This window comes from Leopardus geoffroyi, chromosome D3 (genome assembly GCF_018350155.1).
Source record: "Leopardus geoffroyi isolate Oge1 chromosome D3, O.geoffroyi_Oge1_pat1.0, whole genome shotgun sequence".
NCBI classification, from domain to species: Eukaryota; Metazoa; Chordata; class Mammalia; order Carnivora; family Felidae; genus Leopardus; species Leopardus geoffroyi.
Window position 1 is genome coordinate 27,587,846 of NC_059339.1, and position 24,062 is coordinate 27,611,907.

Genomic DNA, 24,062 nt, shown 5'->3' on the forward strand with positions numbered 1-24,062 from the left:
CCACATTAGGTATAGAAATTACTTACAAATAAAAAAAAAAATCTTAAAAAAAAAAAGAACTGTGATAGATATAACTTTTAGAGTACATGTTACTGTGTCCTTTAGAGGTAATTTAAAAATCAATGTTGTGGCTCCAATAGAAAATGATGTGGCCATTTTTTTTGTTTTTTGTTTTTTTAGTACTTCCCAAAGCTAATTAAAGCAAATGATTAATCACTGAATACAGACTCTTTTATTTATTTATTGTTATCATTATCAAGAATCACTTTTAATTCCATGTTTAATCATGCTATGCTAGGGAAAAAATGATGTCTGATATTTGAATTTTTATTTATCTAAAAACGCTTATGTGTTCTGGAATTCTACTTCAACAAGGATTAATATTTTTGACAGAATAGTTATGCATTTGTAAAAAAATAAGCATTTTAATTTTAGAGTAATATTTAAAAAATTAAATAGGTTATTTGATCAGGGCCCCATGAAAAACCAAAATTAGATGCACATAAACTGCATTTTAATTATTCTATTTATAAGTGTGAAAAGAAAAAATCATTTCTACTTTTCTATTTGCAAAGTCCTATTTAAATTAAATTTAATTTATTTAAATTTAAGTATAAACAAGGAAAATGATTTTTAAAATAATTTGTATGAGAAACTGCTGTTCAAATGTGTATTAATTGAAAATACCTTTGGCAAACTTTACTTTAAATAGACTGACCTAAAGATTGACCTTAATAGATTGACCCTAATACTTGTAGTAGGCTTTTTAGGGTGGCATAGAAGAGATGAATACAAATTACCTTTGGTGTAATTTGGGTTCCTGGTAAGGATTGGCAGGACTTGGGGTGGCAGCTGATGTCCCTTGAGCCATACAGTCTGCCAGTGTTTCCAGGAATCCTGTTGGCCTCATGGACACTAGGAAAGGAGCCCAGCACTCTTTGCCAGCCCTCTGAGCCCTAGTAACCAGCTTTCTCTTGGTTCACCTGGTGTTGATATTCCCTGCCTCCATCCAGGATGGACTGTGCTACTGGCCTCCACGTCTAGTCAGTGGGCCACGCTGGCAGCTGCTGTGGCCATAGTAGCAGATGTAGTTTACTACCAGGGTGCCTGGGTGGCTCAGTCGGTTGAGCGTCCGACTTCGGCTGAGGTCACGATCTCACTGCTTATGAGTTCGAGCCCTGCATCGGGCTCTGTGCTGACAGCTCGGAGCCTGGAGCCTGTTTTGGATTCTGTGTCTCCCTCTCTCTCTGCCCCTAACCTACTTGCATTGTCTCTGTCTCTCTCAAGAATAAATGAACATTAAAAAAAAATTTTTTTTTTTTAAATGAAAAGAAGTAGTTTACTGCCACATGCTACAAAAGCCATAACAGGTTATACAGGGGAGAACACCTGGGGTCACTTCCTCTGCAGGGAGCCTGGCTGTGCACATCCTTCAGAGTTTTGTGTGTATTAGTACACTGGGATCCTGGACAGATGTAACCAACTCCTTTATGTGATTCAGAGGAAAAGTTTTGCATTTGGTAAAGAAAGTTCGCTATTTGTCATGGTTATTTATTGTGGTGTAACAAACTACCCCAAAACTTGGTGGCTTAATACAACAGATTTGTTTATTTGTTTTTTTCTCATGAATCTGCAATTTAATTAGAGCTCAGAAGAGTCATTTGTCTCTACTCCATTCAGTGTCACATGGTGGGCTTGAAAGCTAGAGGCTGGAATCACCTGAGAAGACTCGTTCATGCACATGTGTGGGCGTGGATCCTGGCTGTTTGAACCCGTGAACCCAGATCACTACCTGAGCTGAAGTTGGGTGCTCAACCAACTGAGCCACCAGGCGCCCCTTTTTAAAAATTTTTTTTTAAAAATGTTTAACGTTTATTTATTTTTGAGAGAGAGACAGAGTGCGAGTAGGGGAAGGGCAGCAAGAGAGGGAGACACAGAATCTGAAGTAGGCTGCAGGCTCTGAGCTGGTAGCACAGAGCCCGATATGGGGCTTGAACCCACAAACTGCGAGATCATGACCTGAGCCGAAGTCAGATGCTCAACCGACTGAGCCACCCAGGCGCCCCTGTCTGTCTGTCACAACATAGTGTCTGGGTCCCAAGGGCATGTGTCCTGAGAGAAAGGCAGATGGATGCTGCACTGCTTTTTTAACCTAACCTAGGAAGTCAGTCTCATTTATACCACAGCTGACCCTTGAACAATGTAGGGTTTAGGGGCACTGACCCCCTGTGCCATTGAAAATCCACATATAATTTTGATTCTCCCAAAATTTAACTATTAATAACCTACTATTGACCAGAAGCCTTACTGAAAACAATAAACTAGAGAAAAGAAAATGTTATTAAGAAAACCGTAAGGAAGAGAAAATACATTTACAATACTGTAAAAAAGCCATATATAAGTGGACCCGTGTACTTCAAACCCTTGTTGTTCGAGGATCAGCTGTACTTTCTAAAAACACCAGAAGCAAGTCACTAAGGCAGCCCATTTTCTAGAGGAAGTGAATTTGACTCCACCTTTCAGTTGGAGTGTCACAGAATTTGGAGTCATGTTTTCTTTTCTTTTTCTTTTTTTTTTTTTTGAGAGAGAAAGAGCATGAGCAGAGAGTGGGCAGAGAGAGAGGGAAAAAGAGGATCCGAAGCAGGCGCCATGCTGACAGCAGCAAGCTCGATGTGGGGCTTGAACCCAAGAATTGTGAGATCATGACCTAAGCTGAAGTCAGATGCTTAACTAATTGAGCCACCCAGGAACCCCGTGGAGTCATGTTTTCAATATCACCACATGTGTTTATCAGTGTTTCAGAACCAAATGGTATTCCTCTTCTCAGGAGCACACTTACCTAATCCTTAACTGGAGCAGTTATAAGTAGGGAAACAGCCAAAAGAGCCAGTCATAGAAGATTGTGAAGTTACATGTTGACTGGCTAGTTTGGAAACTAGAAGAAAGTAGTTTTTGTATTGGCTAACGATGGCTATTAAGTCTAATGCTCAGATTGAGAGAAGCAAAAGGAAACATGAAGCAGAAAATTAAGAAAAAAAAAGAAAAAAGAAAAGGGGACAAAGGCCATGAATAACAGAAGTATCACCAAGTTTAAAAGCTTCTGGCTGTGAGCTTCCCTCAGTCCAGAGGATCTGATCCTGGGGCCCACTGAAAGGCTTGGGGGCTTTCTGAATACTCTTACTGAGGCAGTTTTGAGAGTGTGTGCTCACACATACCTTCTGGAGAGGCCCTCGTAGGGGCCCAGTGTCCAGAGGAGGCCAGAACCAGGCTGGACATTCAGAGCAGAAGAGCAGGTTGTAGCCCTTCCCTTAGGCACCTAGTGCAGGCTTATGGGATGACCTCGGACGCCCCCTGCTGCCACCACATGGAAATAGGAAGGGTGCAATGCCATGGGACCATCCATATTTGAGATGATTTGGATGTGTATGCTTTGCTTTAGGCTTAGTACTAAAAAGCTACCAGCCACACATTTGTATTAAATGTGTTTGTTTTTTTTTTAAGCATAAAGATTCCGTGGTTCCTTACCTTCTCCGACTGCTTAAAGGTCTTCCGAAAGTGTATTGGGTAGAAGAAAGCACAGCTCGGAAAGGCAGAGGTAATTTTGTATAACGTTTTCCCTGAATTCAGGGAAGAACATGTATGCTCACAGTCTGTAAAGATCAAGTGTTTAATCATGTTAATGCATCAAGTACAGTGTTTCTAGCTGGTTCCACTCCTGGCTGTGGGACAGCTGCCTGCCTGCAGCAACATGGGCTATGCTTACTCACTGTTGTCCAGAGTCCATGGTGAAGGTGGGGCAAAGGCAAGGCTGAGAAAACTGACTTTGTATTGTACTCTGGGAGTGAACAGGAACTTGGAGACCTGCGGGAACCTTTTCTCATGTCTCATTGCCAGAATTGGGTCCCCTGCCCATCCCTGAACCTGTCTTTCTTACCCTTCGATGAATAGGCTCACTCCTGGAGTGAGGCCAGTTCTCCAGATTTCATCACTGCTGCTCAAAAAGGAAGGGTGAGATGGATGTCCAGGATTTGAACACCATGTCCGCTATAAATAATAAATAGTTTATCATGTTGTTGCTGTTGGCTGAGTTTTAAATTTTGCACCTTTAAGAATGGTAATAAGCCTGCTATGTGCCAAGCATTGTGCTAAGTGCTTGTAACACTGATATTCCCATACATTGATTTCCCAAGACTCCCAAATCAGTTTGGAACACCACCAACATTTTAGAGATCACGACCCTGGAGACCAAAGTTTTCTTATAGTCTCCCTCTGTGAGACCCGCGGCCCACCTTCAGACAAAGCAAGGGGTTGGTGTCTATAAAGAAAGCCCTTGTTCTTTTGGTTGGTGGCATGGCCCTAATTTGTTGGGTGGGCTTAGCCTGCTAAGGGTGGCTTTTGCTGATCTCATGAACATCCTGCCTCAGCCTAGTCCTCTCGTTCTTTGGGTTTCATCATTTCTGGTAACATACTATGCCTAAAACTGACAGACCCCAGATTATGCATGTATCCTCAAATTTAAAGGACTACAATTTTTTTAATTGAAATGTAGTTGACATACAATATTATATTAGTTCCAGGCATACAACAGTGATTTGAGGTGTATATACATTACAAAGTGATCACAGTGATAAATCTAGCTACCATTCGTCACCATACCAACTTGATACTTATTATTGACAGTATTCCCTATGTGGTACATTGTATCCCTATGTCCTATTTGTTTTAGAACTGAAAGTTTGTACCTTTTAATCCCCTTCCCCTATTTCGTTCATTCTCCCACCCTAAAGGTCTACAGATTAGATAGAAAGCATTGCTAAAAAGTCAAACATCTCTCTGTCAACCATTGTTATCTAACTTGGGGAGAAGTAGAATACCAGTAGAAGTTGATTCTATTTTCTTTCCTTTCCAAACAAATACTGCTTCTATGTACATGGACTCCTATTAGAATGTAAGTGTTAGCATTATTTGAAGCATTGTTAGGGATATATAAATCTCCAATTATTGGGTAACATTTCACTCTTTTATTTTTTACGAAGGCAGTATGATTTAGACCTTTAAACTCTAGAGCAGTAGTTCTCAAAGTGGCATTCCTGGATCAGCAGCCTCAGAGTCAGAACTTGTCAGAAATGCAGATTCTCAGTCCTGCATCAGAGCTGCTGAATTAGAAGTCTGGGACAAGGAAGCCTCCAGGTGATCCTGATCACACTCTAGTTTGAGAAGGACCTAGATCTGCATCTTAAAATTATAAGTATGGAAGTGAACACATAACAGTCTTCTGCCATGTACTATGAATAGATCCATAAAACAGTGGGCAGCTCTCTGTCCTTGATTAAATTCAATGCTCAAAATTGATTAAATATTTAATAGCAATTGGATCTACACAGCAGTGATTCTGACATTTTTAAGGTGCACACCATAGAAGTACTGGTTAGCTTTGGTCTTTTAGGTACAGTGATCCCTTCCCAACCTTGAGTCCATGCTCCTGAGAACCTCCTGATGAGGGGGCTCGGTAGTAGATGGGCTTAAAAACCTATTAGGAATAGAGCAAATCTTTGGAAGCTCTTATTAGGATTTTCTCCATTTGTCAAAATAAAGCAGAAAAGAAATATAAACAATTCAGTTTAAAGTAGTGGTAATTGGTATTTGACAGGTAGCCTCATATACCATTTCTTACACTTTATCAAGATTGGTTTCTCACTCTAGGTAGAAATTTAGGTCAGGAATTAAAAAATGGAGTCTGTTATGTTGAGAGAGCTGTATAATCTCAAACTATAAACTGGCTCAGAAACATTTAAGTTTGTTGAACCAAAGCATTCTATTAAAAGAAATTAGGGGTATTTCTCAGCAAACATGTTGGGCCCATATCTGTTCTTTTCAGGTTCACCTCACTGAGGGCAGCCACCCCTATAAACTGGTCCCTTGGCAGATCCTGTGAGAAAGGGAACTTACTGAATCAGGTGGCCAGTACGTGTAGCCCAGTGTCTCAGTGGTAATGATCTGACTCATGTCTGTGTGCCTTCCAGCCACCCTCCCAGTTGCAGAGAGTTTCAGCTTCTGCTTGGTCACTTTGCTGTCTGATGTGGCTTATAGGGACCCCTCACTTCGGGATGAGGTAAGTGTGTGGTGAGTTGGAGTGCATTTCCGTATGATCAAAGAGAGTCCCAAAGTAACAGAAAAGAGTAAATAAAATTTTGAAGTGATTTGGTTGTTTCTGTTGATTTATTTTGTACTAACACACCTAAGAAATGTTAAATATATACTAACAATACCCAGTGACCACTTGAGTCTTCTTTCATCCAGCCCTCCCCATAATTCTGTGAGGTAGGCAGCACAAGGCCAAGGCAGCTGACTTTCCTGATGGCTCACAATCCCTGTTGGAGATTGAAGTCATTCATGGAAGGAAATGATCTAGATTGTTGAAATTATACCCAGATTTTAAGTGCCCTAATTTTTTTTGGTTTGAATTTATTTTGTTGAAATGTTACTTAAATGCGTTTCATACTCCCCTCCTTTTTAAACAAAGAATACGATCATAATCTAAACTTTTTCTTAATCAGATTTTTTGTTTTAAAAATCAGTATGTATATGCTGCTATCCTCAGGACCTGCCAAGGAGTGCCTGATTGCTTGTCTATATGTTAAATATTCCCAGCTAGCTATGCTTTTTGAGTCCTTGTATCTTTTTTAATTTCTAAAATCTCTTCATATCAAAGTGTATATTCTATTGTCAGTATTTCTGTCATTAACATTCTTCTCCATTCTTTTTTCTTAGTTTACGTTCTTTATTTGTAAGTTGGCTAAAGAGATAACTAGATCTACTAGAATCATGTATCATTATTTCAAAAGTTAGGCTAGAAATTAAGGGCTTTTCTGTAAATAACATTTATCAAAATGTCAATGCTAAAGATGATGGCATAACTTCAGTACACAAAGTGGACAAAGCATTGCTTTTCAAGTCTTTGTATGTTACTCAGCATCATTTAACATTAGCAAAATGTCAGAAATTTGCCTTGATTAGGAACACGTTGTATGAGACCAAGTTTATTCTCTTCTTTGTCTGGGATTTCCAAGACTGGTAGTAGAGGGAAATAAGGTAGATACAGTCTAGTTGATCTTCATCCAGGCTTTAGACAAACACTCCTCCTGACATCCTGAATCTGGAATATGGGCTGAGGGTCAAAACAATTTGGAAAGTTTGCAAAGCTGCCTAAAGGGCCATCCCAGAGGGTGACAGGGTGCTGGCCCAGCAGGAGTCTTCCCTAGGTCTGCCCTATACACTGAAGCAAAAGGAGCCAGGGCCATAAATGAAAATTCAGAAAGGAAGTTGGTTTCATTTGTAGATGATACAAAGCTGGGAATCAGAGACCAGTATAATGAGCTAAAGCTAATCCCCTGAGTTTTTGTAGACATCAGTGACAGGCGAAAAATACCAACATCAGTAGAGTTGGCAGCATGTGTAAAAAAGATTTAAGTATTTTACATATCAGCGAGCTCTTTGAGCCAGCATTGTAAAGTGGCTGCCGAACAGCTGATGTCATGTATATGGAAGGCTAGAATCTGTGTTGAGTTTGATGATTACTCAGGGGGAGTCCCAGCATCCCTGGAATATTAATGTATCTTCCTGAGCACCACAATTAGAGACTGTTTCTGACACATGGGACTACTGTGAAATCAGAAGCTGGCACTCAGGATCATGAAGGACTTGTAATCATAAGAGATGGATTAAAAGAACTAGAGATATTTAACCATGAAAAGAGATTTGGGGTCCTATCACCTGTTTCTCAAATATGGAAGGTGTAGCTCCAAGGCCAGTGGTCACAAGCCCCAGAGGACAACATTGGCCCAGAGTTAGGAGGCGCTCTTTGCCAACCCAGGATGGCAAGTTTCTGTCTCTAGAAGGTCAACTGATTGGCCACTTGGCAGAGCTGTCATGTGGGGTTTTATGTATCACATATGGGGTTGGACAAGATATTGTCTAAAGATCCTTCCAATTCTGAATGAATTTTGTGGTACTTATCCAATTTTATTTATACGTTTGTCTTTTCTGTTTCCTTGGCTGTTACAGATTTTAGAGGCACTTTTGCAGGTTTTGCATGTTCTTTTGGGAATGTGCCAGGCCTTGGAGATTCAAGAAAAAGGTATGATTATAGATCCAAGGCTTTTTTTTTTTTCCTTAATGGTTTGTGATTATTTTTTTCCCTTGCTTTTCCCAGTCTTCTTTTTTTGTTCTTTACTATTTATGTACTTGATGGATGAAACCTTCCTATATTAGTTTGCCTTTGTTGTGTGTTAAAGAGGTCACATGGTGGTCATGAGCACAGCTCTGCTACCTGAATGCCAGGTGACTTTAGACAAGTCACCTCACCCTTTCTGGGCCTCAGTTTCCTCACCTATAACATGCCTGACTGCCTCTAGTATGAGGTTACCCATATAATCCCAGGAGGAAGAAATATATGGTTTAAGTATAATAAAGGTACCTGATAACAAGACTTACCTGTGTTATTGATTTGAGTGTACCATGAACAGATTAAGACCTCCCAAAAAGAGCAGCTGTGTGTGATGGAGATGTAGTCTGAAGTTGTTAATGTCAGCCCTTAAGGCTAACCTGTTGCTATGACTTGTTCTGACCCCCTACTTGGGGGTAGGGGGAGGTTGTGAGATGTCAGCCAGTGTTACAAGCTGGTGCAGCACAGCTCTCTCCCAGGGAACTTTCTGGTATTGGAACATTCTCTCTTTGTCTTCTAGAATACCTTTGCAAATACGCGATCCCATGCCTGATAGGAATCTCACGAGCATTTGGGCGTTACAGCAACACGGAAGAGTCTCTCCTGTCAAAACTGTTCCCCAAAATCCCTCCTCATTCCCTCCGAGTCCCTGAGGAGCTTGAAGGCGTGCGGAGGCGATCTTTCAATGACTTCCGCTCCATCCTCCCCAGCAATCTGCTGACAGTGTGTCAGGAGGGCACCCTGAAGAGGAAGACCAGCAGCGTGTCCAGCATCTCTCAGGTGGGGCTGTGCTCCTGGGAGGCAGGCAAAGAGGTCAGGTCTTGTGAAGTACTCGGAAAAAAACCCCACTCGCGTGCTATTCAAGGAAACTCACAAAACAGAAAAGGTTCTCACTGGAAATCTCTGTAAAATAAAGGCTTCTTTTGACTATTGAAGATTTAGAAGTGATTTAATCTCCTAGTCATGAAGTATTTGTTTCCTAGCAGTTGGGTGCCAAGCTCTATTCTGAGTGGGGGACAGTTGGTGCCCTTAAGAAGTATATAACTGACTCATGGTCACAAGATAAAGACACCAAATGCTGAGAATAATTCATCTCAGTAATGATGTATAAAATATATGGCTAGGCACAAAGAATTTAGGCATATGATATATAGTAGAGAACGCTGTAGCTAAGGTGGGCTTCGGGGAGGCGGTGAGGTGTGAACTAGGACTTGAGGTACAAATGTTGGGCTGGCAGAGACCTTGTCTGAGGCAAAACTGCCTGAGGTTTTGCGTTTTCTGATATGTCAGGTGGTTTTGTGTTTCAGGTCAGCCCTGAACGTGGGATGCCCCCTCCCAGCTCCCCTGGAGGATCTGCTTTTCACTACTTTGAAGGTGGGCTTCACCTTTCTGACCAGAATATTGACCTAGTAACTTGGCGGGCAGGTTCACTGTGAGCTCTTGTGACGTTAAAGATGCTAATACTAGTGTTCTGCTGTTGTGCATCTAGAGAGTTAAGCTTTTATAAGGCATTTAGTTTCTAGTTTTGTTCAGACTTCTTAAAATTTAATTTTAAAATATTTCAAATATGGAAAAAAGTGCAGAAAATAATATACAGACCCCATGTGCCTGCTATCAGAATTTTAATAAATTATCCTAGGAAAGCGCTGGTTTTCAGGTGAAAGTAATAATGGTAGGTCCTTCTCTTTTTTTGTTTGAAGGTCATTAAGTATGCAAATAATATTTTTAAAAATACAATAATATGAGTAGTACTTTTTATGGAGCTTTGTGGGTCAAAAGCATTTCCACATAATTTGCTGAATTTGATTCATATGACAGCCCTGTACAGTGTCAGACATGTGGTAAAATCACCTCTACCTTATCTTCAAGGAAAGTAAGACTCAGGTTAAGTGGTAGGAAGTGGGGAAACCAGAATGCCATGCCTCACAATGCCACTTATTCCATCTTTGGATCATGCTAATTATTAAAAGCATTTCTCAATAGGATCTTGAAAGATGTGAAGGGAATTTTTAAAAAATGAGGGGAGAATCTGAACTCAAATAAATGTGGGCAGTGTTGCATAGAGTATCTCTTGGCTGTGTAAGAATGTACCCTGTGTTATTATCTATGTGTATGTTAAAATGTAAAGGGGCCAAGCTCACCCACTCAAACTCCCACTCCTCCCAGAGAGAATCACTTGTGGTTGAATATATCCCTTTAGGCTTTAAATAGCCCCTTGGCCACCTGCCTGTCCTTGGGGCATCTGAAGACAGCCATGATGTGCCCTCAGAGGCTTCTTTTTCCCTGGTGAACAGCTCTTCTTCTGTTCTCTGTACTCAGGGGTCCTTCCCTATTGGGGCTGCCCTGCTTTGAGCACTTCAAGTGAGTACTCAGGATTGGGGTACACCCAGGTGTGGGCTGATTGTGTGAGCTTCCTGTGCTCCTTCAGCAGATGCAGGCTGGCACTCAGCGGTGCTCAGGCCAGCCTCTGTGCCAGCCTCTCTGCCTCAGTGGTGAGTTCCACAGATGATTTTCCTGCTCTTGGGAGTGCACTTCATTGTCAAAGAAACAGGCAGGAAGCACACTACTCCTTCTTCCTTTTCTGCCTGAGTGCCTCTGTTTGACTATGATCTTTCTTTTCTTTTCTTTCTTTCTTTTCTTTTTTCTTTTTTTTTATTATTATTATTTTATTTTATTTTTTTTTTTAACGTTTATTTGTTTTTGAGACAGAGACAGAGCATGAACGGGGGAGGGTCAGAGAGAGGGAGACACAGAATCTGAAACAGGCTCCAGGCTCTGAGCTGTCAGCACAGAGCCCGACGCGGGGCTCGAACTCACGGACCGCAAGATCGTGACCTGAGCCGAAGTCGGATGCTTAACTGACCGAGCCACCCAGGCACCCCTCTTTTTTTTTTTTTTAAAGATTTTATTTTTAAGTAATCTCTGTACACAATGTGGGGCTCGAACTCACAACCCTGAGGTCAAGAGCCTCATGCTCTACTGAGTGAGCCGGCCAGGGTGCCCTGACTCTGATTTTTGTTACATTTTGTCTCTCTTCTCTTTCCAGGCCCTCTTCCACTTCCACAGAGCTGTAAGAATTTTTTAAAAGAGTTCTTTCTTTTTCTTTCTTTCTCTCTTTCTTTCTTTCTTTCTTTCTTTCTTTCTTTCTTTCTTTCTTTCTTTCTTTCATGAATTAATTTATTTTGAGAGAGACAGAGACAGTGTGAGTAGGGGAGGGGGAGAGAGAGAGGGAAACAGGGCACTGTCAGCAGGGAGTCCAATGTGAGGCTCAAACTCACCAACCGTGAGATTATGACCTGAGCTGAAACCAAGAGTTGGACATTTAACCAACTGAGCCAACCGTCTAGCCATCCAGGCACCCTACGAGTTATTTCTTTTTATTTCTTTTATTTTATTTTATTTTATTTTATTTTATTTTATTTTATTTATTTATTTTTTTAAAGCACAAATCTGATCATCTCTCTCTCTTTCTCTCTCTCTCTCTCTTTTTTTTTTTTTTTTAATATTTGCTTATTTTTGAGAGGGACAGAGAGACAGAGCATGAGCAGGGGAGAGGGAATGGGAGAGAGAGAGGGAGATACAGAATCTGAAGCAGGCTCCAGGCTCTGAGCCATCAGTGCAGAGCCCAACATGGAGCCCAAACTCACAAACTGTGAGATCATGACCTGAGCTGAAGTCAGACGCTTAACCAACTGAGCCACCCAGGTGCCCCAATCTGATCATTTCATTTCCAGCTTAAAAACTTTCAATGACTCCTTCCCCTCCCCTTGCATACATCCCAAACCCTTGATCCTTGGCTGTGCAGTTCCTGTCTTCTGCCTCCATCTCTGCCTACCACACGCTGGCTAGCTCAGCCACACAGGACTTAGTCCTTATTTCATAGCGTCTATATGGGAAATGCCCTCTGATCACAAACTTCTTACCTTATTTATTGGTTATGATCTTACGGTTTACACACATTTATAATGGAATATTTTTCAGCCTTAAGAAAGGAGATTTTGCTGTTTGTAACAACATGGATGAACCTGGAGGACATTATGCTAAGTCAAATAAGCCAAACATGGAGAGAAAATAAAAGAAAATAAACAGCATGATTTCACTTACATGTGGACACTTTATTCATAAGTGTTCAATGATTGACTTTATTTTTCTGATTTTGAAACATCTAATAATATGCATTTTTGTCCTAATTTTGGTGGTAAAATACCTTGGGGTCCTGTGGACCTCAAATGTTTGCATCTGTCAACCTTTAAAAAGGTGTAATTTTTTTCTTCCTACATTAAGTTATATTGTCTGTGTTGAAAATACTAGGATGTGATTATATCTGAGCTTTGACCTGAAACACCCCCCCAAGAGGGGTGGCATCACTCTCCAAGTGTTTGAAATCTGGCCTTTACCGCCCCCTACCTTTTTTTTTTGAGAGAGGGTGCAAGTGAGCGAAAGGCAGAAAGAGAGTTAGGGAGGAGAGAAAGAGAAAGAAGCGGCCTCACCCGAAGCAGGGCTCAAGCTTACCTGATGTGGGACTTGAACTCATGAACTGTGAGAGATGACCTGAGCTGAAGTCAGATGCTTAACTAACTGAGCCACCCGGGTGCCCTCCATCCTTTACTTCTTAATTAAAAAACAAAGGATTGGAGTATAAACAAAAGCAAACTGTACACTTTTGTTGGTTATTGAGGAGTCAGCTTGATCAGCTTGAGGAAGTATTCTGGTGGTTTGTTAACGTGACTCATTTTCTGGTTCTCCTCCCCTCTGCCAGTGTCTTGCTTACCTGATGGGAGTGCCCTGGAGCCCGATCACTACTTCTCCACCATCAGTTCCAGCTTTTCAGTTCCTCCTCTTTTCAATGGCATCACCTATAAGGAATTCAGTATTCCGCTAGAAATGCTTCGAGAACTCTTAAACTTGGTAAGGAAAGCTTTGGTGGAACAAGAGATCCTGTGTACATCTAGCAGCAAAATTGCTAGTGGTGTTGGCCTGTGTTTTTTTTTTTTTTTAAGAAAAACTAGGAGATTTTCAGTATTTCAGAACACCAGTTAGAAGTCATAAATTTTCGATTAAGGAAGGAAGGAGAGTAGTATTCGTGGAGTCATTTGTGTGCTATATTGTCACTGAATCCTTGCAGCACTTGTGTGGGAGAGGCAGCCATTCATCCACATTTTAGAGGTAAGGCAGTCAGTGCCAAATACATCAAGGAACCATAGGCAAAGGGCAGAGATAGGGCTCAGCCCAGGGAGTCTGATCCCCAGTCTAGTTCCTGTTACACCTGACTCCCTCCCATGCGCTGCTCTTTTTAGATCAGTACAAAACCTAAATTTTTCATATTTGGGTATTTAGGAATGACCGCTGAAGTGAAGTCAGAGAAGACAATGGTGCCATTGTCCCAGTCCCAAAATAGATGGGTCTTTGATCCAGGGACTCTGAAGGTGTTATGATTGAGCTGGGTTGCTTCGAAATAGATTCAAGTGGGTAGGTAGGGTTGGAGATGTTATCAGGGACAGACCCTAAAGATGGGATTTTCTGTTTTGGAAAGAATGAGAGGGAACAAGGATGACACTTTTGAAAGCACAAAGCATGTGCCGGAGAGAGCAGCCATCTCCTTCAGTGTGGCATGTGAACAGAAGTCACTCAAAAAGGATGGCTTTAGGCTGAAGATGTAGGAAGACATTAAAGCATTGGCAATAATTACTGAGGATAGAGCCACAATGAATTACTAATTGCATGTCCCAGATGGAACATGGCCTGGGTGGCCTTCTCAGATGATCAAGTGACTTTCAAGTATCATGTCAAAAATCCCAACTGAAGGCTGCATGTTTCAGACTCTTCATAGAGGAAATTATTTTTTCCAGTATATTTTAATTTCTCAAGGTTAGCTTTTCTTCTAGGCAATTTTTCATTTCTTCTCCTGGAATGTTGTTTATCATTGTCTGTACATTAAAAAAAATCTACTTCTTTAAGTACTACCATGGGGGTGGCAGGCTGTTTTTACCCAGACGTTCCGTGGTTGACAGAATGGTTCCTTCCTGTACTAAGTGCTGGTACAGAGACCGGGTAGAAATAATATCTTCTGTTAGAATGTATGCTGTACTCTGAGTACCTAGGCAGCTTCAGATGAGCCAGTGCACGAGGCCTGTGGGAAGAGGCAGAGTCATCAGGGCTGAGGACCATCTGTGAAGGTGTCCCTGATGCCTGGGAGAAGGTTTGGATAAATTGTTAGTGATGCCGAGTCTGAACACTTTCACATTCTGGAAATGGAAATCTAATGTCAGCAAATTTGAGGGAGTTGGTTCCTTTCCTGCTTTTATGTTATTCCCAATCGAGGGCAAGAAAACACATCCAAGTGATGGCAGAATTAAGGACATTTTGTGTGTGTAGTTTGATGTGGAGCTGTCATGAGTATATTGCTGGCCAGTCATTTCCATCCCATTTTTCACGCTCGTTCTGTGGATTTATCTGTCAGCATGATTTGTTCTTTAGTTGAAGGAGCTGCCATTCCTGTCTCTCACTGTGTTCATCAGGTGCCTCATGCGATCCTATTTCCCTAATAGGTGAAGAAGATTGTCGAGGAGCCTGTTCTCAAGTCCTTGGATGCAGTTGTAGCCAGCGTGATAGAGGTACGTCCCTTTTGAGGGCGCCACCCTGAGGTCAGCCTGACATGAACTTGTGCATGGAGAGAACAGGAAGGGTGTTTTTTTGGGGGGGTGGGGGGGGTAGGGCGGGTGGCTGGAGAGACAGGCTTGTCAGTGAGTTTCCAGTTTAGTCCCCATAATGGCAATGCAGCTGCCACCCGAGAGCTTGCTCTGTGCCGGTTCTTTTTAATCATCTCACAGCGGTCTGGTGGCCCCTTGATTGTCTTTCTCTTCATTTCCCATAAGACGGCCAAAGATAGTGAGCATTCAGCCCAGAAGGGTGGTTCGCCCTTCTGGGATGCAGGGAGCAGCCCCCTCATAGGCATCTCTGGATAGCTTGAGTTTATCTGTTGTTTTCCTCTGGCTGATGCCTGAGAGTGTGAGGAGAATAATTCAAGTGTTCCAAGTGGTGAATCATGATAAACGGTCGTTCTGTCTCTCTAATGCTACATCAGGGGTATAATACCCATGCCTCTCCCTGGAAGGCAAAGGGAGGTCCAGGGGAGAGTTTCTGTAGCATGGTCATGTGCCTCTGCTCCCTCACAGGCCAATCCTAGTGCTGATCTCTACTACACCACATTCAGCGACCCTCTCTACGTGGCCATGTTCAAGATGCTACGTGATACTCTGTACTACATGAAAGGTAAAGGTGGTTTGTGCCCACGTGTGACAATGATGACACTAAGCTCCAGGCCACTGCCGCAGGTCTGTGCTTCCTTTCTGCTGGGGCCACTTAAAAACACATAGGTAACATGTCACATTACTGAGATTTGAAGAAAAAAGCAAGTAAGAAAAAAAAACTCTCATAATCCTGTGCCCCTTTTACTATCCATGACAGCTTCTTTGGTGGATTTATTTCCTCAGGAGCTTTCCTGACATGGCCATATTGTAGTGTCCTGATCACCTGAATATGTATATAATTCAACGTGTCTATTTCAGATATCTTAAAAAGTTAAAAAATAAGAAAATGAGGCACTTATAATCTTGTTACTCAGAGAAAAAGTGTCTTAATAGTTTAGCACGTGCACACACACAAGTTTAGCCCTTCCTTCCAGTTACCCTTTAGTACATTTTTAAAACATGTTTTCTGCATTCTTCTCTTATGTTACAGAGCACTTTTTGTCAATATAAGTTTTTCTTTTTTGAGTTTATTTATTTTGAGAGAGAGAGCGCAAGAGGGGGAAAGACAGGAAGAGAATCTCAAGAAGGCTCCACACTGTCAGTGCAGAGCCCAATGCAGGGCTCGAACTCATGAACCTTGAGATCATGACCTGAGCCGAAGTCTGGCACTTAACTGACTGAGCCACCCAGGCACCCCTCAACATAAGTTTTGATCAGTGTGTAATACTCGGTCAAGCAGATGTACTGTAATCTAGTTAGCTGTTTTCCTAATTCAATTTTAAGAGCTCCTGGGATTGAGTCTGGCTGGGGCCCCAGCGAATGTTAAGTTCACAAATGAGGGTGCAGGGGACTGGGCTCAGCCTGACCCCCAGGAACCCCAAGGCTTCTCTCCCCACCTGAGCTGCATGTTGCCAGCTTCCTTGGCTCTTCTGACTTATGCCTATCACAGAGGTTCTTCTGATTTTTCAGGCCCCAAGGATGAGAGTTTGAAGAAGCTGTGAACTCTGGGTACCCCAAAGATCCAGCCCTGTAGCCAGGGAATTCTCTTCTTCAGACTGCAACCAGATTTTGCCCTTAGCTGATAGCTAACAACCTTCTTGTAAAAAAAAAAAAATTGGGGCACCTGGGTGGCTCAGTCGTTGAGTGTCCCAACTCTTAGTTTCGGCTTGGGTCATGATCTCATGGTTCCTGAGATCAAGCCCCACATTGGGCTTTGTGCTGACAGCCCAGAGCCTGCTTGGGATTCTCTCTCTCCCTCTCTCTCTGCCCCTCCCCAACTTGCTCTGTCTCTCAAAATTAAATAAATAAACTTAAAATCACCAAAGTATTTCTTATTGTTAGTTGGACCAGTGTCTGTGATGATACATGCCAGTTTCTGTGTTTCATACATATGGGTTTTAGTATATTGACTGCTTAAAACAACATGGCTCTCACTTCCCTGGGAAATGGTCGTTTTCTTTGAGTGCCAGGTGGCATGTGTGCCGAGAGGCAGCACAGCCTATTCAAGCTCTTCCCACTGGGCACTCTTGAAACCAAAGGAGCCAGTGGCAGACCTACTCCTCTTGGGTATCTGTTAGAGAAAGACCATAGAGCTGCTGCCTGAATTTTGGTGGTTTTGTTTCCACCTGCAATGCCTGCTCTCTTTCCCACAGACCTCCCAACCTCCTTTGTGAAGGAGATCCATGATTTTGTGCTGGAGCAGTTCAACACGAGCCAGGGGGAGCTTCAGAAGATTCTGCATGATGCAGACCGGATCCACAATGAGCTGAGCCCCCTCAAGCTGCGTTGCCAGGCAAATGCTGCCTGTGTGGACCTCATGGTCTGGGCTGTGAAGGATGAGCAAGGTAAGCATTGGCGTCTGCTGTGCCCCAGATGTCTGGTGTCTTGTCCCACAGTTTAGGAAACTGGACATGGGAGGAGGTGATGGGCAAGGCCACAGGGCCTGTGTGTTCTTTCCACTGCTTCCTGCTGGTTTTTGAGGCTTTTATATGAAGTGGGAGCTCTGTGCTGGAGGAAAAGGTGCTTGTCTAGGGTGAACAGCAGAATGGGAAGCACATAGCAGACTGTGGATGGCTGCCACGCGCAGAGCACTGAGGACAAGAGGCTCAGGGCCAGCAGAGAGGAGAGAGCAGTCACATACAATGCAGGATGGTGTTTTCACAACAGAAAAGGAACAGAGATGAGTTTTCAGTTAAGGATGCCTGCCTGTAAATACTTCTTGGTGTAACCACTTATTATTAATAAAGCCTGCACAAAGTATGCCTCTGGGCTTTTAGTTATGTGATTAATTGGTGAACATGTATTTTGTAAAATTGACCTTTGCTAATTGTCCACACCCTCCTCTGATTTTGAATTTAGGTGCAGAAAATCTTTGCATCAAGTTGTCTGAGAAGCTGCAGTCTAAGACATCCAGCAAAGTCATCATTGCCCATTTGCCCTTGCTTATCTGCTGTCTGCAGGTCAGTCTCACTGACACTGGAGAAGCTTCGATCCCATCAACAAAGCTTTCTTGTTACATCATTCAGGCTCTGATTAGCATACCAGCAGCAGAGTCTGAGCTGTTGTCTTTTTTTTTTTTTTAATGTTTATTTGTTTATTTTGAGAGAAAGAGGGTGAGTGGGGGAGGGGCAGAGAGAGAGGGAGGAATCCCAAGCAGGCTCTGTGCTGTCAGTGATGAGCCCAACACGGGGCTCAGTCCCACAAACCATGAGATCATGACCTGAGCCAAAATCAAGAATCAGACGCTTAACCAATTGAGCCACCTATGCACCCTTGAGCTGTTGTTGTCTTTAGGAACTTGAACTAGAGCCTGCTATGGACACAGTTCACCAATGAGTGGGAGTCACTGCTGACAGTGTGCCAGGGATTTCTGTCATTTCCAGGCACAACTGAGTACTCCTTTGTGAAGAGGCTGCCCTGTATCTACTGGGCCATTCCCAAGGTCGCAGGCGAAGTGTTGAAGACATCTCCTGAGGTCTACAGTGCCAGCTCTGCTCTCTTATCTTGCTGAAATACAAACCCCAGTAACTCTGAATTTGCCGTTGTTCAAAAATCATACTGTGTACCCTTTATCCCCTAAATTTGTTTCCAAAGGAAATGGACACACTTTAGCAATATATCTCCCTTTAGGCTGAGCAGAGTCTAGACCCTCCTTTTTTTCTGTCTTGTTTTGCCCCATGGCCAAAGTGGCCTTGGGAGATTTGACCTTGGAAGTTTCTGGTCAAACTTATGTATCTGAAGCATTCAGCGTCTCACTGCTTGGACCTGCTCAGCCGGCCACAACCTGGGTTGTGTGACAGGTCGATGGTGTGTTACAGGGTCTGGGCCGCCTGTGTGAGAGGTTCCCGGTGGTGGTACATTCGGTGACGCCATCTCTGCGGGACTTCCTGGTTGTTCCATCCCCCGTGCTGGTGAAGCTCTATAAGTGCCACAGTCAATACCACACAGGTAATGGATGGCTGTACCCAAAGCTATCTCTCTAGTCCCTACACGCCATGTGCTCTTGAGGCTCCAAGAAAAGATCCACATGACCTTGTGTGCAAGCCCACCATCGTTTTGTGACTGAGAGGTTGTGGCTGGGCTGCAATCCTGCACTGTACTTTGGCTCATTCCCTCTTCACGCCTTTCTTCATGGCTTTCCTTACATGACCCCCTCCAGGCTTCAGTTCTTTCCTTCCTCCACCCTCCCCTTGCATATACTCCTATGACTGAGGGGTTTTAGCTCTCTCTGTCACTGAGGCAGTATAAAGCATGAATCCAGTGTGTCCCAGACACTGGGCCAGGAACTGCCCATGCTCCATCTCAGCTAGTCCCTATCCCTGCCTTGTGAGTGTATTTTCATGTTTCTATAACAATGGCACAGGTTCAGAGCAAATCTGGTCACCTGTAACCATTAGCATTCATTAACACCTGCTGGGGCTCTAATGTATTGCTTATCCCACCCAGTCCTGTGCAGGTGGATGCTTTATTCTCTCCCTTCAGATGAAGAAACCCAGTCTTCAGCAGGTGAAAGACTTTTCCCTGGACCCCGGGACAAGTAGGGGTCTCTGTGGCTCTAAGGCTCCTGCTGTCACACTCACCCCCTACCCTTACCCGTTTTGCACGTTAGCTAGATAACCTTTGGTGATAGGGCATGTCTCACCCTCGGGGCTGGGTGCCTGTGGGTGCTCATCAGGACTTTTGAACTGTTTCTTAAGAAATTGCTGTTACATATTTATCACTTTGCAACTTAAATATTTTTCCCTTTGTTTAAACATGTTTGTTTCATCCTTCCTCTTCTCACTTTTGTTTCTGAAATGTTTGTTCAAATCATTTTAGAGGGGTTGCTTTTATAAGCTAAAAATGATCAGCATATTATTTTGATTTTGAATTATGGAAAAGGGGATGGGAAATGACAGGCTTAACTAGATACATACTTGAATTTTTACATTTAGTTGCTGGTAATGATATAAAAATCAGTGTAACCAACGAGCATTCTGAGTCAACCCTGAATGTCATGTCGGGAAAGAAGAGCCAACCCTCCATGTATGAGCAGCTCCGGGACATTGCCATTGACAACATCTGCAGGTGGGAGACCGGCCAGAGGGAAGGGTGACCTGGGGAGGAAGGAAACAAGTTTTAGATACAGTTATTAAAAAATAAGAAACATTTGTAATTTTTTAAAGCTTGTTTCTGATTATTTAAACCTATAGCTGATTTAAAAAGAGGGATTATTTCATATTAAAAAAATAAAGCTTCTTGCTTTTCTTTTCCTGATCACAAACGTAATTAAAAACAGAAAATTTATAGAATGTATAGAAAAGTAGAAGGAAAGGAATTATCCATCAGTCTGCCATCCAGAGTAACAATAGATTGTCACGTTTCTTCTTTTTTTCTTCTGTGTAATTTTTAGTGTAAGAAATGCGGTTTATATGATCACGTGACCTTGCTGCCCAGGCTTCTGCTATGTGAACTCTTGCTCTCCGAACTCAGGAACCACACATATTCTGATTTATGTGAAAATATACCTTTCCGTCTGAATTCTGGCTCCTTGCTGTCTGAAGCCCAATTGAGAGAATGTGGTGACCCCTTTCTATCAGACACATGCTCTTCTCTGCCTGTGTCCTCAGAGCCAAACAGATGCAGAGAGTGAGAGATGCCTGAAAAGATTTTGTGTCCTTATGGGCTTTTAAAAGTTCCCCTTTTCTTTAGAAAATAAGCATTTCTCCATACTATTAAAACCTTGATATAATATTTAATATTCCCTCAGCTGTCCTGGGACCATCTGTCTTGAATTAGTTACTGTGACTTTTGTTAAGGAACAGTGCTGGAAATTTTAAATTGGGATTAGGGTGAGTGTAACATTCTGAAGGAAACTGTTCTGGTCAAATAATGAAGTTACTGTTTCCGACTGAGATATTTATCAAGTGGGCAAAATCTGCAGCAATTCTTTGAATTCATTCTGTGTAATGACTTTCATTCAGATTTCTGGCGAAAAAGTGCTCAGAGCAGTTCTTTAAACTCTGTAGACCTGACAAAGGGGAAAAAGCAAACGCAAAACACTCATCTGTTGTTCTGATACCCAGTGCTGTGTGGGTTTCCTTATGTCCCAGGTGCCTGAAAGCTGGCTTGACTGTGGACCCAGTGATCGTGGAGGCCTTCCTGGCCAGCCTCTCCAACCGGCTCTACATCTCCCAGGAGAGTGACAAGTATGTCCCATCCCTGAGGGGGCAGCCAGGTGTTCCCTGCAGGCCTACCTGGGGAGCCACCTGGTGTCTTGCATGTTTGTGCTCTTTCTTACAGTCTGGAGTTGTGCATCAGATCTGTCCCAGGATTTAAGTTCAAACCTACCGTAGAGTATCAATCCTGGACCACTGTTTGGGAGCAGAGAAAGATGTCTGTCTTACTGTCCAGTGCCAGGGACTTTGTTTCTTCTGGTAGTTAACAATTCCAGGCTGCCACTGTCAGATGACTGTGGTAACATTTGTTCCTGTTAGCTGTAGCTTGTGAAGCTTCTGGGTTTCATTTCCCAGAGGACTGTTCTGAGAATGCCTCTGTTCTTCCCTCCCATAGAGACGCTCACTTGATTCCTGACCACACCATCCGAGCCTTGGGACACATTGCAGTGGCCCTGAGGGACACCCCAAAGGTCATGGAACCGATTCTGCAGATCCTGCAACAGAAATTCTGCCAGCCCCCTTCCCCCCTTGATGTTCTCATCATCGACCAGCTAGGCTGCCTGGTTATCACCGGAAACGTAAGGCAGGACCTGCTGTGAAACCCACTACCCTATGCAAGCTTTGTTACACTCCTTTGACTATCAGGAATGTTAAAATAGATTAAATTTACCCTGTAGAATTAAATGCTCACAACTGTCTTGACATTGAACAGGGAGATTTTTTCCAAGTAAAAGAGAATAGTATCATGGTTCCATAAGAGCTAGGGAAAAAAGAGGTTTCTTTAAACTTATTTCATGCTGATGTTAATAACATGTAATAGGATTTACATTGAAACCATCTCCCTTTTAGCCTTTGAGGTTTGCCTAAAGCTTTAGGAATGGATGCCCTTGATGGTCTTTCAGGGCCTTATTATGGTCCATGCATGATTCCAGAAGCTTTCCCTCTGAATGATGGGGCCTTTTCCATGTATCAAAGAGTGCTTTCATGGAGAAGTCATGACATGGTTTAACTGTCCCTCACTCTCTTCCAGCAATACATTTATCAGGAAGTGTGGAATCTCTTCCAGCAGATTAGTGTGAAGGCCAGCTCTGTCGTGTACTCAGCTACTAAAGATTACAAGGATCATGGCTATAGGTAACTCTCTAGGCCTCATTGTCACTTTAGATCATGACAGTTTTTAGCCGTCTTTGAAAGTGTGAAGTTTGGGGATTTATTTTTTGAATAAACTTTTCTTCCTACAAAAGCATTATGTACTTCAAATTAGTGCATTCACAACCAGGAGGGAAAGACCCCATGCGACTGCCATCTGGAGCTGACCATGTCAGTGTCATTACCCCAAACCCTCCGTGACTCCAGACAGGCTCATAGTGTCCACCCAGCTTACCCACTTTTTTATGTAACAGCACATAAGCCATGCCATTAACGTTCCTCCATATGCCTGTCATCTTTAATGGCTGTGTAGTGTTCCATCATATAGCAGCATGGAGATTTTTTTTTTTTAATGTCTATTTATTTTCAAAACAGAGAGAGACAGAGCGTGAGTGGGCGAGGGGCAGAGAGGGAGACACAGAGTCTGAAGCAGGCTCCAGGTTCTGAGCTATCAGCGCAGAGCCCAATACGGGGCTTGAACTCACAGACCGCGAGATCATGACCTGAGCCAAAGTCAGACGTCCAACCAAGTGAGCCACCCAGGTGCCCCAGAAATGAGATATTTCTAACTAGTCCCTAGCTTGGATGTTATTTTCCAGTTTTTCTGCTGGCAAGTGCTACGTTGAACAATCTAATAGCTGCATATCTGTGAGTGTCTCTGATGCTTTCCTCAAGATAGATTCCCAGGGGTGGGATTTGGAGGGCCAAAGGGAGTAGACAGTTTACATCTTCACATGTTTGATATTTGTGTAAAGTCTGGCTGGTTTTTCCAGAAGTCCAAGATATGCTTCCTTGTCTATTCCTTGCCCTTACTGGGAATGTCATAAGGGCAGGGCACATCTTTCCATATATGGAGGATCTCAATAGAGTTTGACAGATCAAGGGAAGAGAGGGACAGAGAGGTGGGGCAGGGAGGAAGAGATGTTGCCTTTTTGTTGGCATTTATGGTCTCCCCTCCTGATCGTTACATGCAGGCCTCGCTCTGAGATTCTGAGTCAATTTAGTGGGTGGGAGTGTGGCTGTGTGACCTCCAAAAATGATCTCACCTTCTCTGTGCCTCCATGTTTTCATCTGTCAAATGAATGCCTGTCTCTAGTTGTGTGGGTAATTGAGATCATATATGGGAAAGCTCTCGATAAATGCAAGCTCTTGGCATTGTCATTTCTTTGCCTTCTCACTGCCTCCATTGAGAGCCTAGGCTACCAGAACAGCCTAAGGACTAGTTTAGGGAGACAGTCAGCTCATCTCCCCTTTATCTCTCCTGGTCTCTGTGAAGAAACTGACACATGGACCAAAACAACTCTTTCCCTCATTGCTTCCTTGTCCTGAAAGTGACTCCTGTACCTCCTTGGCCTTCACATCTTCTCCTCCGTGTCTTTGCCCCTGCTGTTTTCCTTCTGACCCTTGCCTCTGTCTTACTGCTGTGGGCAGTACTTGGCCTTCTCCATGCCCACCAACTCTTCAACTTCTGACTCCAGTTCACTCTTCCATTAAGCCTTTTCTGATACTGCCACTAGAAGTGGTTTGTCCTCTTCCTTACCAGTGAAAGCTTTTATTTTCCCTTACCTCCCAGGATTTCACGTGTCTGTGAAGGGGGTGCTGTTTGCTCAGAGATTTCCAGGGGTCAGACGGTGTGGTGTGCTCAGTATTTCACACAGAGTATTTCATTCCTCCTAAACCCTGTGAAGAAGGAATTATTTTATTCCTGCTTTACTCAGGGGGAAACTGAGACTCAAAGATGAGCCTCTCACCTGGGGTCACATAGCATGCAAGTGGCAGGCT

At 43.0% G+C, this 24,062-nt stretch overlaps 1 protein-coding gene across 1 annotated transcript in view; it reads left to right on the forward strand.

Annotated features, from left to right (window-relative positions):
• PI4KA (phosphatidylinositol 4-kinase alpha) overlaps positions 1-24,062 on the forward strand; it is a 114,754-nt gene that overhangs the window by 17,055 nt on the left and 73,637 nt on the right. The window contains exons 3-17 of the mRNA XM_045457608.1: positions 3,502-3,595; positions 6,024-6,112; positions 8,065-8,137; positions 8,745-9,004; positions 9,532-9,598; positions 12,984-13,132; positions 14,773-14,838; positions 15,400-15,496; positions 17,127-17,318; positions 17,833-17,933; positions 18,792-18,921; positions 19,908-20,040; positions 21,066-21,161; positions 21,526-21,709; positions 22,162-22,265. Coding sequence (XP_045313564.1) covers positions 3,502-3,595; positions 6,024-6,112; positions 8,065-8,137; positions 8,745-9,004; positions 9,532-9,598; positions 12,984-13,132; positions 14,773-14,838; positions 15,400-15,496; positions 17,127-17,318; positions 17,833-17,933; positions 18,792-18,921; positions 19,908-20,040; positions 21,066-21,161; positions 21,526-21,709; positions 22,162-22,265 — 1,835 coding nt within the window. The remainder of the gene's footprint in view (positions 1-3,501; positions 3,596-6,023; positions 6,113-8,064; positions 8,138-8,744; positions 9,005-9,531; positions 9,599-12,983; positions 13,133-14,772; positions 14,839-15,399; positions 15,497-17,126; positions 17,319-17,832; positions 17,934-18,791; positions 18,922-19,907; positions 20,041-21,065; positions 21,162-21,525; positions 21,710-22,161; positions 22,266-24,062) is intronic.